Below are 15853 nucleotides of genomic sequence, written 5' to 3'. Positions count from 1 at the left end.
TTTTCAGGATATAACTTTTAAATTAAAGTGCTTTGAAACTAAAGCTGGTGGCACCTATGGTTTATTTCTCTTGCCTTTTACTGTGTAATTCAATTAAAATAAAGGCTTTTTTTCAGGTTGTCTTGGCTTAGTTGCAAAATTAGCTGTGCCCTTTTTGGGCACTGCTATGACCTTGGATGAAAGATTCAATGTCATGGAAATTCTGACATGGAGAGCAATGTATTGCTAAGCTCTGCTTCTATTTGGTGAGAGGAAAATGATTCCTAAACACAGACATATGTTTATTCTGGTTTTGCACAGCATTCTATTTTATTCTGCTTATGTTTATTTTTGAAAATCTCATTACAACAGCTGTCTCTTGCATTTCAGAGGGCATATGCTCTTTGTAATATCCTGTTACATCATCCATTTAAACAATGTCATGAGTATGTGAGTCCTCTTTCTTTTATGGCAAGCTGCACAAATGATCTCTGCATGTAAGTGAAAGTTTTTGGATAATTCCAAAGCTATTATAAAAAAACCCATGGTGTTTTTATCATAAGAATGAATTATAAATGTTAAATGAACTGATCTGTGACTTTCTCTGAAAATAAGTTTTTATCTAACATTGTTCTGTTATCTTGCTTTTCTCACTTGTTCTGGTTTTACCACTGTGGAATTGTTCCTGCTTTCTTTGGTATAAGAATGATCAAAGGCCCAGATATTTTCCAGTTGTGTTAGTCTACCTCCCTTGAATATGTCATCTGTTTTGATTCTGAGCGTGCAACATCCTTGGGTGCTTTCTGCCATTCTAAAGCCTTCTTACTATAATGAAAAGCCATAGTCAATGAGTCAGTTTGGCTTCTGCAAGCTGTATGGTAATCCATTGAAAAGAGGAATTTGATAACCATTTGAACTTACGCTCACATTTCATAACCTGCTATACTCCTGGTCTGAGCAGTTTTGACTAGTTAAATGAAAAAAAAATAAAGCCAGTCAGAAGATAATTTCTATTTCTTGTACCCTGGTGGCTCACAAGTAGAAATCTTGTGCTTCCTTCTTGTGAGTTTTCTGCAGGATATTACTCCTGTAAAAATTAAGATCTTTATTGAAGCCTCCTCATACTGCTGTATTTCTGACTTTTGTGGATTTATTCAGGAAAATAGGGTCAGGCCTCAAAAGTATTGATACTTATATTGATGACCTTTCTTGAAGGGTGGCAGAAAGCTTTTATCCTTTTAAGACTTTTAACCTAGTCCAACAGCACAGTACCTTAGAACACTGTTAAAGTAGATTCAAACAACATGGGTGAGTGCAGTGCAGGAGCATTCATGAGGTTATGAGTGTATGTTTGAATTGAGGTACAAAATATTATGTCACCTTTTATTTGTGTAAGGTCAGCAGCTGATGATGCAACCTGGTGTCGAGCACTCACTGAGTATGCCAGAGCGTGTGCCCAAGCAGGAAAGCCACTTCATGGATGGCGTGTGCACTTCCAGCAGTGTGGTAATGCCCGTGCTCCTGTACTTGGAAATCCTGCTTGGTCCTTTTATTTTGAAAAGGGTGCCCTTCATAGTTTCAGTTCTTTGCATTTCTCCAATTTTGGACTCATATAATTTGTAATGAAGCGATTGAGTCAAACTCACTTCAAGGCTACATAAATGCAATGGATTTTCTCTTTAATATGTGCAATTTGTACTGAATTTTTTTACAGCACAAGCTATTACAATGTGGTTCTTTAAGGTGATTAACCATTTTTATTTTCACTGAGCTACTCTTTTAAATATTGCCAAAGTCTTCATGGCTTTGTGATACATAAGATGTGTGTCAGGAATGTTAAAAATAAGTTTAAATTGCACTTGCGCAAGACTTCATGTTACAGGTCGCATAATGTAAGTTTGAAAGAGGTTTTCTCATTTGGTTGGTTGCCTGCTTGGAACACAGGACCAAAACTATTTTGTCATTTATGACAGAAGATATCCACTGTGGTTCCAAAAAAATCTCTGTTAATGGGTGTCCTGACTGCTTCTGATGATGGTCTGAGAATCTAAATAGCTCTGCTGTGAGATGGCATGATTTAAAATTATTCCTTCTTAATGCACCTTTAATGTAGAGAATGTGAATATGTGAATGTGTACCAATTCTGTGTGTTAGGAAAGCCATTGTTTTAGACAGTGTTTATCTAGAGAACAGATACCCAACTGACATGCCAGAAAATAGATACCTGAAAGGAGCATGTGCAATCCATTGATGCCCTTGACAGTAGCTCTACACCTTTTCCTTTCTCTGCTTGTTTCTGTATTTCAGTCATTACCTGTGCTGAACCCTTGACCTACAGTGAATGCATCAACTGCTGCCCTGTTTCATGTCACCAGCAATCCCAGTGCATTGGCAGTGAGCTTCACTGCATTGATGGCTGCTACTGCCCAGATGGTGAGTTCTGCTTCTCAGATACACACCTGATTCCATACAACGTTCAGATTGTTCCTCCCCAAGTTTACATCCCTCTCTGATCTGACTTGATTAAAAGCAGGAACTCTTTATAAACTGAGTACCAACAGTGTAGGTAATTGATCTTGTTTTCCTTACTGACAGGAGCCTCTTCCTCTCTATAAAAAGTAGGAATAAGATTCTGCTCAGATCCACATTCTAGCTGTAGAGCTACACAATTTCAGTGAAAAACAGGGTTTGCTCTGTTACAGGGCAGTCATCCTCCTGATTGTGGTGGTTGCTGATTGTTTCTTGTTGGTGGGGGAGGATTATTTTGGTGGCTTGGGTTTTTTGTTTTATTTTTTTTTCCTGGTTAGGGTGCTCAGAAAAGCTCAAAACCATGACACAGATAAAACTCATTCCTGTGGCCAGGAACAGGTTTTGATACTGAGGTTTTTTAGATTGTTGTATGATTCTGGCAAGTGAGGTATTTAGCAGTGTGGTCTGTAGCAAAACTTTGCCCTCATCACCAAAATAGATGTTGATACCCAGTTTTCCTCTAGTTATTGGCTTCTGTTGAGTACAGGATTCTATCTAAAAGAGGACAGATATACCATGGATCTTCAAGTCCTGCCTCTTATATGTACCCTGCTTATTCATAAGTTTATTCATATTTGTCATAGATTATGTCTTTTATGGTTTGGTAAAGCCTTTTTTTTCCTGGTCCTCTAGTAAGAAAATAATAATAATTATAGTAATAAGGAAAAAAGGGGAAAAAGACAGTAAAATGAATACCATAGAGGCAAAGATTTGTAAATGTGTTTAAAAAAGCCGAAGGTACTCACAGCAGCATGGCCTGTATGTTTGGGTTTGTTATTTTGTGTGTGTGTGGTTTCCTTTCCCTCTCACCCAGTAATTAAATGCTATTTTCACTGTGTTTACTGTATCTCAAGAAATTTAGTTACTTGATTCCTGTAACATAATTTATTTAATATAATTCAAATGCACTTCTTTTGGTAAAATGACTAACAAATAGTCTAGAGATTTATTATCTTACAGAAATGACCATTGGTGTTGTTTCTGAATATAATTGTTAGTACTCTGTCAGCCATTGTCATGGATATTTCACTTCTTTCTTGTTATTTTATTTCTTCTAGGCTTAATTTATGAAAATGAATTGTGTGTCAAGCCTATGGACTGTCCTTGTGACTACCATGGAAGTTTCTTTGAAATGGGTTCAGTGGTTTATGAAGAATGTAATAACTGGTAACTTTTTTTACTACATTGTGAACCAAATCCTTTATTGATCATAAGAAACAGCTTCTTCAAGGCCTATTTCAGTTAGAAATTGGATAAACTTGATAAGTACTCACTGTTTCTACATAGAAAATTGTTATTCTGTGTAAGTTTTGCAATTAAGGAAAAGATCAACTATTAAGCTATTAATGTGGAAGAAGAAAAAATGACAAATATTGCAGAGAATACTGTAATATTTAGTGCTGTTTTTCACTTTGGACTCTCCCTTAAAAATAAAAAGAATCTAGAATTCAAAATCTTAACAGGAGAACTATGCTGACTTTATCTGCTGTTTGTATTGTCTCAGACATAAAGAGTCTAATGTAATTGTGACATTAAGCCGCTGTTTTGGAATTTAAGTGAATTTTATGAATTGGAAAGTAAAATTTGTAGGAAGAGAAAGTGCCTTTTATTGGCTCACCTTAACTGAAGAAAATGGATGAGCTTGCAGATGTGCAACTTCCCCCCCCCCCGCAATAATTCTTATAAAAGTCGTAAGATTCAAATTGCTTGTGTTTATTCTTCTCAATGTTATTAATCCTTAACTTTTCCAATGGTTATTAAGGAGCTGAAAAGACATGATAGTGACACTGGGTGGGTGGATGAAATTCCTCATGACAAGCTTCCACCCACAGAGATAGTGCTAACTCTGTTGTACCCTTTTGTAAGACTCTGGTGCTCATTCCACAGAGAGGGGATGCAGGAAGAACAACTGAGGGACAGCTTTATATAATTCACAGAATAAAAATATGAAAACTTTTTGTTTTGATTTCAGCACCTGCAGTGGAGGAAAGTGGATCTGTACAAATTTTACATGTCCAGGTATGTTCAAGTCTTGAATACTATTTGATAAGTTAATTCATACTTCAGTAAATATTACTTTAATTAGTTAATATGATGTTTCATTATATAATCTGCATTTTTATTTAAATCTACACTCTCAGTAAATTAAATATTAAAATGGCTTGGCTTATCAGTTAAATGTGTTAATGTTTCTGAAAATCAGTTTTAAGAGCCACAAATCAAATACCCATAATATACAGATAACAGATATTATTGCCTTCTTCTGGGGGAGGAGCTGTTCAGGTATCCTGCCTGGGCTTCAAGTAGGAACTCCATAACAAAAGCAAGGAAAAGTTTTGGTTCCTAATACCTGTTTGTAATATAAATACAGTTTTATAAATTCTAGAATGTATCAGAGTGCATGAACTCTACAGCAGTAATAACTGTGGAGAATATGCCGGTTTTGCTACAGATTTAGGTGCATTATTTATGATGTTTTTCAGCTGAATGCTCAGTTTCAGGAGACACTCACTTCATGACCTTTGATGGGCGCAAATACACGTTCCAAGCCACCTGCCAGTACATCCTGGCAAAGAGCCGCACATCTGGAATGTTCACCATATCCTTGCAGAATGCTCCTTGTGGACAGGTAGGACTTGCAGCCTTCTTGTAACCTTTATATTCTGAAGGGTCTTTTAATTTAGGGGCAAAAAAGCATTTAAGAAGGAAAGCAAGCTACAAGCCTGTGCATGTGTATAGCTGATAGTAAGTGTGCTATTAAAGATAATTCTAAGGGTGGTCTTATTTTATATTTCAAAGTTTCTGAAGCTGTACACAGGCATCACCAAATATTTTGTCTGCTTTATGTCCAAGACCCTTTCTTTCCTTTATTTTGTATGTGCACTTCTGAGCATGTATTATAAAGCTATGTGTGAACTGTGGAACACTGGTGAGGTTTTTGACTACAGAGTTTCATTTTTTTCAGTATTGATAGGGTTTATAATTTTCAGGGAGTTGTGACAAGGTAGAACAGGTCTTTAAAATACATACATGGTATGGGAAGTGCAGGTGACTGAACTTAGATGTTTTCTGGAATCAGGATTTTCTCACTCTCTTAGTTCTACATGTGCATGTAACAGCAGGATTTGGCCCATATTTGTACTAAAGTCATGATTACCAAGCTGCTGGACTTGCAGTAGGTGAGAGTTTGTATCTTGGCCTGATTTATGTTCTGTCTCCAATGGCCTTCTGTAATAATTGTTATTTAGAAGCAACTGTACAGGTATTTGAAGTGTATATAGCCTTAAATTTGACTTTGCTGTAATTCTAGAATATCTATATATGTTAGGCCCACATGAATTATTATATAATTCACATAAAATCAGATTTAGTTCCATTGCTTTGTACTTCTGTGGAGGTAACTACATTAGTTTTCTTTTGTGTTCTAAGTAAATGTATGATTCTGTAAGTCCTTTTGTATTAACGATTGCAGTCACTCTTCTCTGCAGTTTCCATTGTTCATGCACTTGAGATTTCCTTGGGGAAATGAAATGGTTATAGAAGTTGTCATGCTACACTTTCTAAAGGCATATTTCAGTAGTCGTTTTCTATTTCTGCTTCTATTAACCTGTCTTCCTCTGGAGGACAGAAAAGACTTAAGTAGAAAGTTGGAATAAAGTTGCAGTGACAAGTTTATTATAATAGAAATTATTTATTTGCAATCCAGGTAAGAGATGGGAGACTGAGTGCAGGGAGTCCCCTCATCTCAGTGGTAGAAGTTGGGAGGTAAGAAATATAGCTTAACTGGATAGGGAGCAAATATATTTTGAAATTTGATGATCCACAAATAAATCTCTTTTGTGGTTCCTAGGGGAACCATATCAGGATAACAGGTGAGGTATGTGACAGGGCCTAGAAGTTGCCACTATTGAAAAAGTGGATTCTTGGGTAGCAAATAAAATTGCTGTATAACACTAAACTTTAGAGCCTTTAGCTCTGTGAGATAGCAGCGTTACAATGAGGGCTGTGAAATGAAATGTTGGCAAGGACATGCACATTTTAAAAACTTCTAGGTTTTAACTTCTGTGCGCATTATTCTTGTGATCCTGCTAGTATTTCCAGTTTCTAGGAAGATTGAAGCTGTTTCAAGATGTATTTTGTTGTTGTTACAATTCCCCACTTCAAGTGCATATTTTAGTTATCTTGGTTTTATTTTAGCAAGTTGGGCTGGCTTCATTCTGTGCTAACCTAGGAGCTGATTAACCTGAGGAGCTGATTAAGTTAGTATCATCTCAATGAAAAAAAAAAAAAAAATAGCTGTGAAACAAAACATAAGCATAGGCATGCATCCATTCAGTCAGTGTCATAGTCTTAGAATTTTGCAGAGTCCAAGAAGCTTGAGAAAGGTGACTGTGTATTATAGCTGTACTATATCATGGAAGAAAAGCAAAGCAAATCCCCAGAGAAATTGTCTAGGCAGCTTTTTTTATCAAAGGAGAGTTGAGGCTAAAGTGACTTCTTGCAGAAGCTCACAGCAAGGAACCTTACAGCCTGACAAGTTTTTTATGGGAAAACCCATCAATAGAGCAAATATCTGCTGTGGTAATGGGCAGAGTATGTATGTGTGTCTCATTCCCTTGTGTCAGGAACACTTCTGTCTGTGGACAAAACAGACAGAATTGTGCTTTTTGGTTTAGTTGTTGTGGTTAATTTTTTGGGGGAAAGTGATAACCAAACTAGTTGGCTTTCTGCCTCACTGCTGAGACTGTGCAGTGCCTTGCAGTAACTCTTGCCTTCTTCAGCCTGACTTAGTGACTTTGCTTAAGGTGTCTCTGTGTCCAGGTGGCTTGTAGGTGAGAAAATCAGATTCTCTTGGCTTTTACTGCATGTTCAGCTTCATACTTCACCCAGCCTTTAACAAAGGTAACCTGAGCAGTCCTAACAGGTATAGATTTTACAGAGGTCTGAGTAAAGTGTTCTGGATGTTAACAATCAGGTGGGTAATCAGAGGATTATGGGATATGTCCCAGGGATACATGCTGCTGATTTAATTATCAGTGTACAGGTGGTAAGAGGGTAGTGAGAACAGTTTTTGTAGTATAATGCAAGAATGTGGGGCTTCAGTGCAGCTATTCAAGTGTCTAATTATCAACCAGCTGGTACCACTTGGCAGAGGAGCTGCTTTTCAGTTCCCCAGGGACCCTCCATTATCTTTTTTTACCCATTTATTAAAATTAATGAATTGAAATGGGAAGCTAAAAGATCTGTAATGTGGAATCTCATATTTCTTGATGGTTTGAGATTTTATGTGCTTCTTTAAAAAAACCTTATCACTCCCATCTCATTCAAGCAGACTAGAAAATGTGGAAAGAAAATACCTGGGAGATTTTAGCTCTCTGAATCACAAAGAATCCAGTCATCCTGAGCCTTAGAGTTGGTGACATAAACAGTCATCAGGCAACAAGTTATTTCAAAACGATGTGAAATTTTGTTTAAGCACTTTCTGGAAGGAGAATCAGTCAAGTAATCAGCACAGCTTAACCTTATCTGAGTTTCAGGTGACAGCCTCACTGGCTTTGTAGTTTGTATGATGAAAAGGTCTTCTCAACATAGATTTTTTTTTTTTTTTTTTAAGCACCTAGTGAGAGAAATGGCCATTCCTGTGAAAACACCTGCCAAAAGCTGGCAGGGGCAGTGCTGGCAGGGAAGAAAGAAACAGTCTATTGGAACAGAGAACAATTGTCAGGCAGAATTTCTCCTTCAGTTTAAGCCTGAAGGAATAATAAAGCTTTTGTCAATACTGTGTAGTAACATATATAACTGTGTAGTAACGTATATACTATGGAGGGTTGTTTTCTTGGTTTTCCTCTGCTCTTTGTGCCACTTGCCATTCTTTAATTTTTAGCTTCACAATACTGTCAATTTGTAGCCATTGTTGCTGAATGAAATGCACAGAAACCTAATTTCTTAGTAAAGAGGCAAGACAGCAAGATAAGCTATAAGCTTATCACATCACGAGGCAGATGTCTGTCTTCACTGTCACTCCAGGAGAGCTGGTTGAGCTGATGAGGAATCTCCAGTTATTTTTATAATTTCAAGTCTCTTGATCCACCTCTGTGCCTGATTCTCTTTGATAGAACATTTATTTAAAAAAAAAAATCGTGATCAAATGAATCCTTTTAAGAAAAATCCTTTTAAGAAAAATCTACTGGAATTAATGTACATGCTTTAACAAGCATTCTTTCCATATTGACATTGGAAGCCAAGGTACCTGTAGTTACTCTGGAAAGTGGAAGTCCTGTCCTGAAAATTTTGATTGTAACTGAATTCTGTTAATCACCTCTCTGACTTGTTTCCATTTTACTTAATGGAGGTGTATTTGTTGTAGAATCTCAGTTAATTAGCTGCTTTTGGTACTGTTGAAAATTAAGTTTCACTGAAGAATGTGGGTGTAAAAAAAGTAAACAGGATTGGTCTAGGATTTTTTAAAAGAATGCTTCATCCAGACTGCAATGTAGTATTCATGCTCATGTGTTTTCCTATGTAACATTTTGACTTGGAGAAGTGAAATGCAAAGAATAAGCAATGGTAGCAGCAATAAGCAAGCTGAGTCAGTTGGATGTTGTGATATTACATGCTGCCTTTCTTATATTAATATTCATCCACAGAGCTTATGAACATGCTCTACTCTACAACTCCCCTCAGAAATGATGTGTTGTTAAGTGTTGTTTTAAATAATGATTCACAAGATGTTTCTGTTTTTCCTTAATGTTTGCCTTTAAAAGAATTTTATATCTTAAAATATGCTTTAGAAGAACCTGGAAGTATTAGAACACATTAAAGTACAAATCTGGAGTTTGCTGCACTGCTCTGTAGATAGTACAGCATTGTTAGTGAGCATCAACCCAGCCTCAGTGGGTCTTTAATCAGGGTGTCTCATGAATTGTGTGTCTTGGTACTGAGCTATCTGAGAATTTTTTAAATTTCTCTTTCCAAATCCCACTTCCGTGCTGTATTTTCATAGCATGTTATTGTCATTATTAAACACATATGGGAAATCATTCAGGATACTGATTTTTCTTAGCTGTAAGGCTGCACGTTTTATAAGTTCACTCTGCTAAGAAGCAGAGTATAATCTTAATATTTTCAATCCCCATGAAGTATAACTTTTCTTGTTTGCTTTGCAGAAACAGGATGGATCATGTATCCAATCTGTCAGCCTTATTCTTAAGCAGGACCCCAAGATGCAAGTGACCCTGACTCATTCAGGAGATGTTTTAATCTATGACCAATACAAAATTAACCTGCCTTATGCAGATGGTAAGGAGTAATACATAACCATATAACTCTTATCAAATAGTAGAGCAATATTTCAATTACATTTGTGCATGATATTGTCAGTATTGCTAACATACTGAAATTAAAAGGCATGTTTTAGTGTCAATATTGCTATTTCTTAAGAAATGCTTCACAAATTAACTTTTGGTGAACTTTTTATACTAATGGTAGGAATTGTGCAGCACCTGCATTAGGCTAGTTGTTTCTTACATGAAAATGTTGTTTATTATAACAAGTCCAAATGCCATCCCTCACGTTTGCAAGGTTTTTTAGTTCTTTCCTGAGGGGAAATTATTTCCTCTTATTCTTGAATTGTGTAATTTTTTCTCCCATTTTTGTAAGCAACTCACATAAATTTAAGCAGAAAGAGCCTTACTGCCCCTTAGAGATGAGCTACAGATTTTCAGACAAAAAAATTATTTTATTTCTTTTTGCTTTGAGTTTTTAAATCTCTTGTCCTGAATATGTCTGGTGTTCTGCATAGGTATATATGACTGTGAGATTTAGTGTTATCTTTAATGAGAGTTTTATATGCAAATCATTAGTACGTTTGATGTTTGCAAGGCCTTGGCTCTTTGGGAATTTCACAAAAAGGATTTTAACATAGGAATCATGTTCCTGGTTTTAGGATTAGCTTGTCTACAAAAAGTTTTGCAGTGTTTATATTTTTGCATTGACCTCATTAAGTTTACCTTTTTGGATATTTCAGTGAATTCTCAATAGATTTTTAAAATGTGTGGTGAGTCTCACAAGTTCCTTGTTTTGTTCCTAATGTTTGAATCAATACAACCTTTCATGAGAAATCAATGTTTAGAGGAAAATAGGGCCTTAATAGGAAAAAAACTTACATAAAAGTGATATAAATCAACACCAGTACCATGACAAGAAACAAAATGTAAATTTCAAGCAGTTAACCTTTGTCTTTGAACAATCTCTCTTTTTACTCCCCAGAGTTATTTGAAATACGGAAACTGTCCTCTGTATTTCTGCAAGTAAAGACACAGATTGGATTACAGATCCTCTATGACAGAGAAGGACTGAGACTTTACCTTCAAGTGGATGAACGGTGGAAGGACGACACCGTGGGCCTTTGTGGAACCTTCAATGGAAACACAGAGGACGATTTTTTGTATGCAGAGCTGCAAGATTTCTATCTGCCAGTATATGAATATCTGTAGTTAGAGTGGTGGATCAAGTGTGTACTGAAGCTGAAAGGATAGATACCAAGAATAATTTATTTTGAAGTTTTTCATTAGTGAGATAGACAGTAGGGTTCAGTTTGCTAGCAGAAAATCTGTAGCTTCAGCTACAGGATATCATGCCTGGTTTTGCTAGAAATATTTTAATATAAAAAGGGAAATATATGTGACGTACAAGGGCTATTTTACCAGAAAACATGTTGTCCAAAATACAGATTGGCTTATATACAGAACTTTCTGCCTCTCTGCAAGACTTTATCTCTTTCCAGCTCTTATTTTCTCTTGCAAGCCCTGATCTGCTGTCTCTGACAGAGCCTCCACTGTTCAGTGCCTGCAGACCAGCAACAGGAACTGGATGCTGCCTGGGCTTCCCTTTGCTGTGATGCAGGGAGAAGTGCCCAGAGCTGCCCAAGCACCATAGCCAAAGCTGCTGTTTGCCCAGTTTCCTTGCAACATACGTCTCACAGACACTAAAGAACAAATTGGCTTCCAGTGGATTAGAGTAGCCTAGTGGAGCTGGGAGAAGGACACAACAGGATAAAAAAAGGAAATAATAGAAGAATTTTATGCTTTCAGAACAGCTGGAATTGTTCTAACTCAAAACTAATTGAAAAATGGAAAAACTTTCCATTATAGTTCCCATTTAAAAAGACAGATACACAAATATACCAGTGGAATTTTGAAAAGGTTCTATGTTACAGATTAAAAAGCATTATCAGACTATATTTATAATGAGACTAGGAAATGCATAGGCAGCATCTCAATGAAGAGATATTATTTATGTTAAGCTACTTAAAATATTTCTCTGTTTGACATGTAGTTTTGTAGTTTATTTTTGAAGACAGTCTTTGGATTGCTCTCACACAAATGAGAAGCTGCACAATAGTTAATATTTGTAAAATCACCCCTTAAACACGGGGACTTACAAATTGTGCTCAGACATGACACAAACTGTGATATCAAGGCATCTTGATAAAAACACAAACAACCTGATCCACAGCAGATTTGGGAGACTTGCCCTAGACAGTGGTATCTTTTGCAGCACCTTCACTCCCCACTGCTTTAGCAGTGACAATGCTACTGATTGTGTGTCTGATGCCATCTTTTTGCTCAAGTATAATGCTCCATATTTAAATGCACAGTTTTGATCATTCTCTCTGCACAACAGTACTGTGCCTTGGTTATCTTGATCAAAGTCTTTATCGTTCAGATTCTATTACCTAGGCCTCATAGGTATCTGTTCAATTGCTCTTGCAGTTATATTTCTGGAGGCTTGGGTTTCTTTTCTTTTCTCTTTCCTACAAGGAATAAAGAGCCTGGCAAGTCAGCAACAGACAGGAAACTATAAGTAGAGGAGAGATTAAAAATGGATTGGATATCACTAAGGAACCAAAAGGACAAATAAAGGAGTTCAAACTATCAAGACAGTGATGCTTTCTGCTCTCTTATAAGGATGGAATTTGGTCGGTTTTGATCTTTTCTTCCTTAAAAAGTCTCTAGCGGATATGCTTTTTTTTTTTTTTTTTTTTTTTTTTGGGCCTCTCTCTGCTAAAAAAGGAGTCCTGAAACTTATGATTACAGTTTTATAGGCATGATACAGTTTTATAGGTGAATGATTATATGGAATAGTGAAAGAGGAGCTTGAATCAGAGGGTATAAGAACTGAGATCATTCTGCAAATTCACTATACCTTTTCTGACTGACTTCTGTTTTGCAAAAGATCTCCAGTTGGAGTAACAGAAAGCACTCCAGAGCTGTTTGGAAACACATGGAAAACTTCATCAGCGTGCATTCTTGTGCATGATAGTTCACAGGTGGATCCGTGTGATGTTCATCTGCAGGCAGGTGGGCAGTGAGGGCAAATTCTTACTCACAAATGCATTTCTACTTAGTACACCTGTGCCCATTTTCCTAGTTGGATCAGGTACAGCAATAACCAGTTCTGCCCATTCAAGAAATTAGTTCCTAGGGGTAGTATAGAGGCAGCTGAATTCAATCCCTTAAAAAAATCATATTGTGTATTGTTTGAGGATTATGTAATACTTGCAGAGACATTTGAAATACGTCATTTTTATTTCTGGTTTGCAGTTACACTGTGTTAAGTTAGATATGCACTAAAGTTTGGTAGAATGTCTTGGATTGGTGATGCTGCTAGTTAAGATGGGGACTCAAACCTATTGCAGTATTCATTTTTGAAAATGTTGAAAAAACCGAAATGCTTGATTTAGTTGTTTACTGTGGAAAAGAATGAGGAGAAAGATGCTTACACACTGCCAGCCTATAGAGTTAGCTGAAAGGGAATATCCAGTTGGGATAATATGCAGGTAGCTGATGCTATGAGGACCACAGATGGTCACTAAGTCATCAGTTAGGTCCATTTCACAATTCCTACCACTTCTTCTCTTAGACACTAAACACTTGTAAAGACACAGAGGTAAAATATATTAAGGTTTTACCTGTGATTTCAGCAGTGCTAGGGAATCATCATGTCTTCTGCTACAACATCACTTGTCTTTTGGGTATTTACACAATATGAAGTGCTAAAAAGCTGCATTCACAGTAACAGATTGGGACATGAATTTTAGTCCTTCTGTACAGCTGTATAGATATCAAAGAGATTTATGTGGCAGTAGTATATAACCATGATTGGTTGCATTGTATAGAAGACACTTTTTGTTCCAAGTCTTTTTAAACTCCCTCACTGAAACAGTTTTTAATCTGTTATTTGTGTAGCCTCTTATGCAGCGGAAGCTTGTAGCATCCTTACGAAAGATCTTTTTGCTCCATGCTACCCCTATTTGAGTCCTGTTCCCTATTTTGAGCAGTGCAGAAGAGACACTTGCAAATGTGGACAGACTTGTTTTTGCTCTGCTCTGGCCCATTATGCTCATCACTGCCGAAGGTTTGGAATTGTAATAGATTTCAGAGGAGCTGTCCCAGATTGTGGTGAGTTTCCTGTCACTTCTAATAAATAATTACTGCCTGAGGACTTTGTAGACAATCAGCAAATAAAATTAAATCAATACAATCTTTTAAATGAGAGAAGGATTAATTCTAGTGTGGCCTTTTGCACACAGAGCAAGGGTTTTTTTTAATAATTTTCTGTCTAGACAGAATTTGTACCAGTGTTTTTACAGGATTCTTCCTTTATAATTTCCTTTCTGTAGTTCTTTGACTTAGGAAACATTATAAATACTTTTTTAAGTAGTCAGAGGGCTTAAAATGTCTACAGAATTGAAAATATGTCAGTCTTCATTATATGGCATTGCATATCTCATGCCATATAAATATTATTAATGAACTGCATGAATAGATTTCTTTTCCTTGTAGATGCTAGGTTTATCTAATTCTTTAAATGAACAAGATAAAGAATAATGGTATTTAGCAGTTTTAGTTGGATTATTGTCAACTTCTGCTGTCTGACAATCTTATTCTTTACTGTCAGTGATGCTGAAATACACAAAATGCTGAAGCAAGTGTTGAAACTTTGTATTGTTATTTAGTTTAAAATTAATAGAAGATTATAGAATATAAGTATCTTTAAAGATAAAGGTGATGTCTGTTAACTACTCTGTAAATACTCACAAGCAAAGTATAATATTAAATTCTTTAGTTTATCTTAAAATGTAGTGATGCAAACAATATTGATAGGGCACGTTAGGCCCTCACATATATTTTTAAAAATGTATAGAATTGGAAACCCTATCAAACAACCTGAAACTGACACCCCTGATGTAGGTCTGGCTCTATTAATGAGTCTAAGAATCTTTTCTAAGGAGCATTCAAGAACTTAACATTTATCAGTTGTCATCACATCATGTAATAATCTGTGTTTTCAGGCATGATAAAGCATCTCTAGCTGGAATATCTGTTTGTATATCTGACAAGGCTGCCTTGTTTGCATTTATTAGGGCATGAATGGCTATGTCCACTTGTGATTGAATAAGTCATTCAAGACATTTTATTTTTATTTTACTTTTTTGGAAACAAATATAGTTTTCTTACAGTATATTTAAAAAGTCCAGCTTGTATAATTTAAAATGTGTGAGTCTCAGTATTTCAAGAGCTTCAGTGGTTTTTTTAGTAGAGCTTTATAAGAGACAGATATATATATAAAAGAAAATTTATTATGATATTGTGCAACATCTGCAAAGTTACATGTGTTTTATTTAAAGCTTTTAAGATTATCTTTTAAGGTGCTGTGCATTTCCAAAAGCCCATGCACAAATGTCAAGTGTTTTCAGAGTTAGAGACAAAAAGGCTTCAGCTGTTTGGTTTCCATGTGTAAATCTGGATTTACTGCAGAGACTCATTGCACTTGTTATTACTGTGGATTTACAGATATGTAGTTTACACAGCATAGTGCCAAGATAGCAATTTTAGTGGAATTTAATGTGATTGGGAACAAAAGAATGGAGATGTTTATCAGAAGACTGTTGGGAGGTCCTTGAGTCTCTTGTACCGTAATTTGAGAGATTTGTTTCGTTTGGACAGCTCTTTCATGTGAGGACACAAAGGAGTACAGTACTTGTGTATCTACCTGTGGCAGAACCTGCCAAGCACTGTCTGTGCCAGAGACATGCAGCAGTGACTGCGTTGAAGGCTGTGCTTGTCCCTCTGGAATGTATTTGGATTCCAGGACTGAGCGATGCGTGCAGAGGTGAGTAAAGTTGCAGTTCTGATAGCCACACTCACTCTGTGGTTTCAGACCACCACATTTGCAAGTCAGAGTGGGAAACTAATTAACTTGTAACCTTGTAGGTGGTATGGATCTGTAAACTTGACATGGTCTAAGAATTATACAGAACTGATGTCTGTGTTGATAAAAA

General features: G+C 36.4%; 1 protein-coding gene across 1 annotated transcript in view; it reads left to right on the top strand.

Moving 5' to 3' along the window:
- OTOG (otogelin) overlaps positions 1 to 15853 on the top strand; it is a 90962-nt gene that overhangs the window by 11760 nt on the left and 63349 nt on the right. The window contains exons 10-20 of the mRNA XM_053980212.1: positions 370 to 476; positions 1376 to 1485; positions 2287 to 2412; positions 3567 to 3675; positions 4481 to 4527; positions 4992 to 5137; positions 9675 to 9807; positions 10777 to 10954; positions 12745 to 12869; positions 13758 to 13970; positions 15519 to 15684. Coding sequence (XP_053836187.1) covers positions 370 to 476; positions 1376 to 1485; positions 2287 to 2412; positions 3567 to 3675; positions 4481 to 4527; positions 4992 to 5137; positions 9675 to 9807; positions 10777 to 10954; positions 12745 to 12869; positions 13758 to 13970; positions 15519 to 15684 — 1460 coding nt within the window. The remainder of the gene's footprint in view (positions 1 to 369; positions 477 to 1375; positions 1486 to 2286; positions 2413 to 3566; positions 3676 to 4480; positions 4528 to 4991; positions 5138 to 9674; positions 9808 to 10776; positions 10955 to 12744; positions 12870 to 13757; positions 13971 to 15518; positions 15685 to 15853) is intronic.

The sequence above is a fragment of the Vidua macroura genome, chromosome 6 (genome assembly GCF_024509145.1).
Source record: "Vidua macroura isolate BioBank_ID:100142 chromosome 6, ASM2450914v1, whole genome shotgun sequence".
Lineage (NCBI taxonomy): Eukaryota > Metazoa > Chordata > Aves > Passeriformes > Viduidae > Vidua > Vidua macroura.
This window is presented reverse-complemented; position numbering and strand designations above follow the sequence as displayed.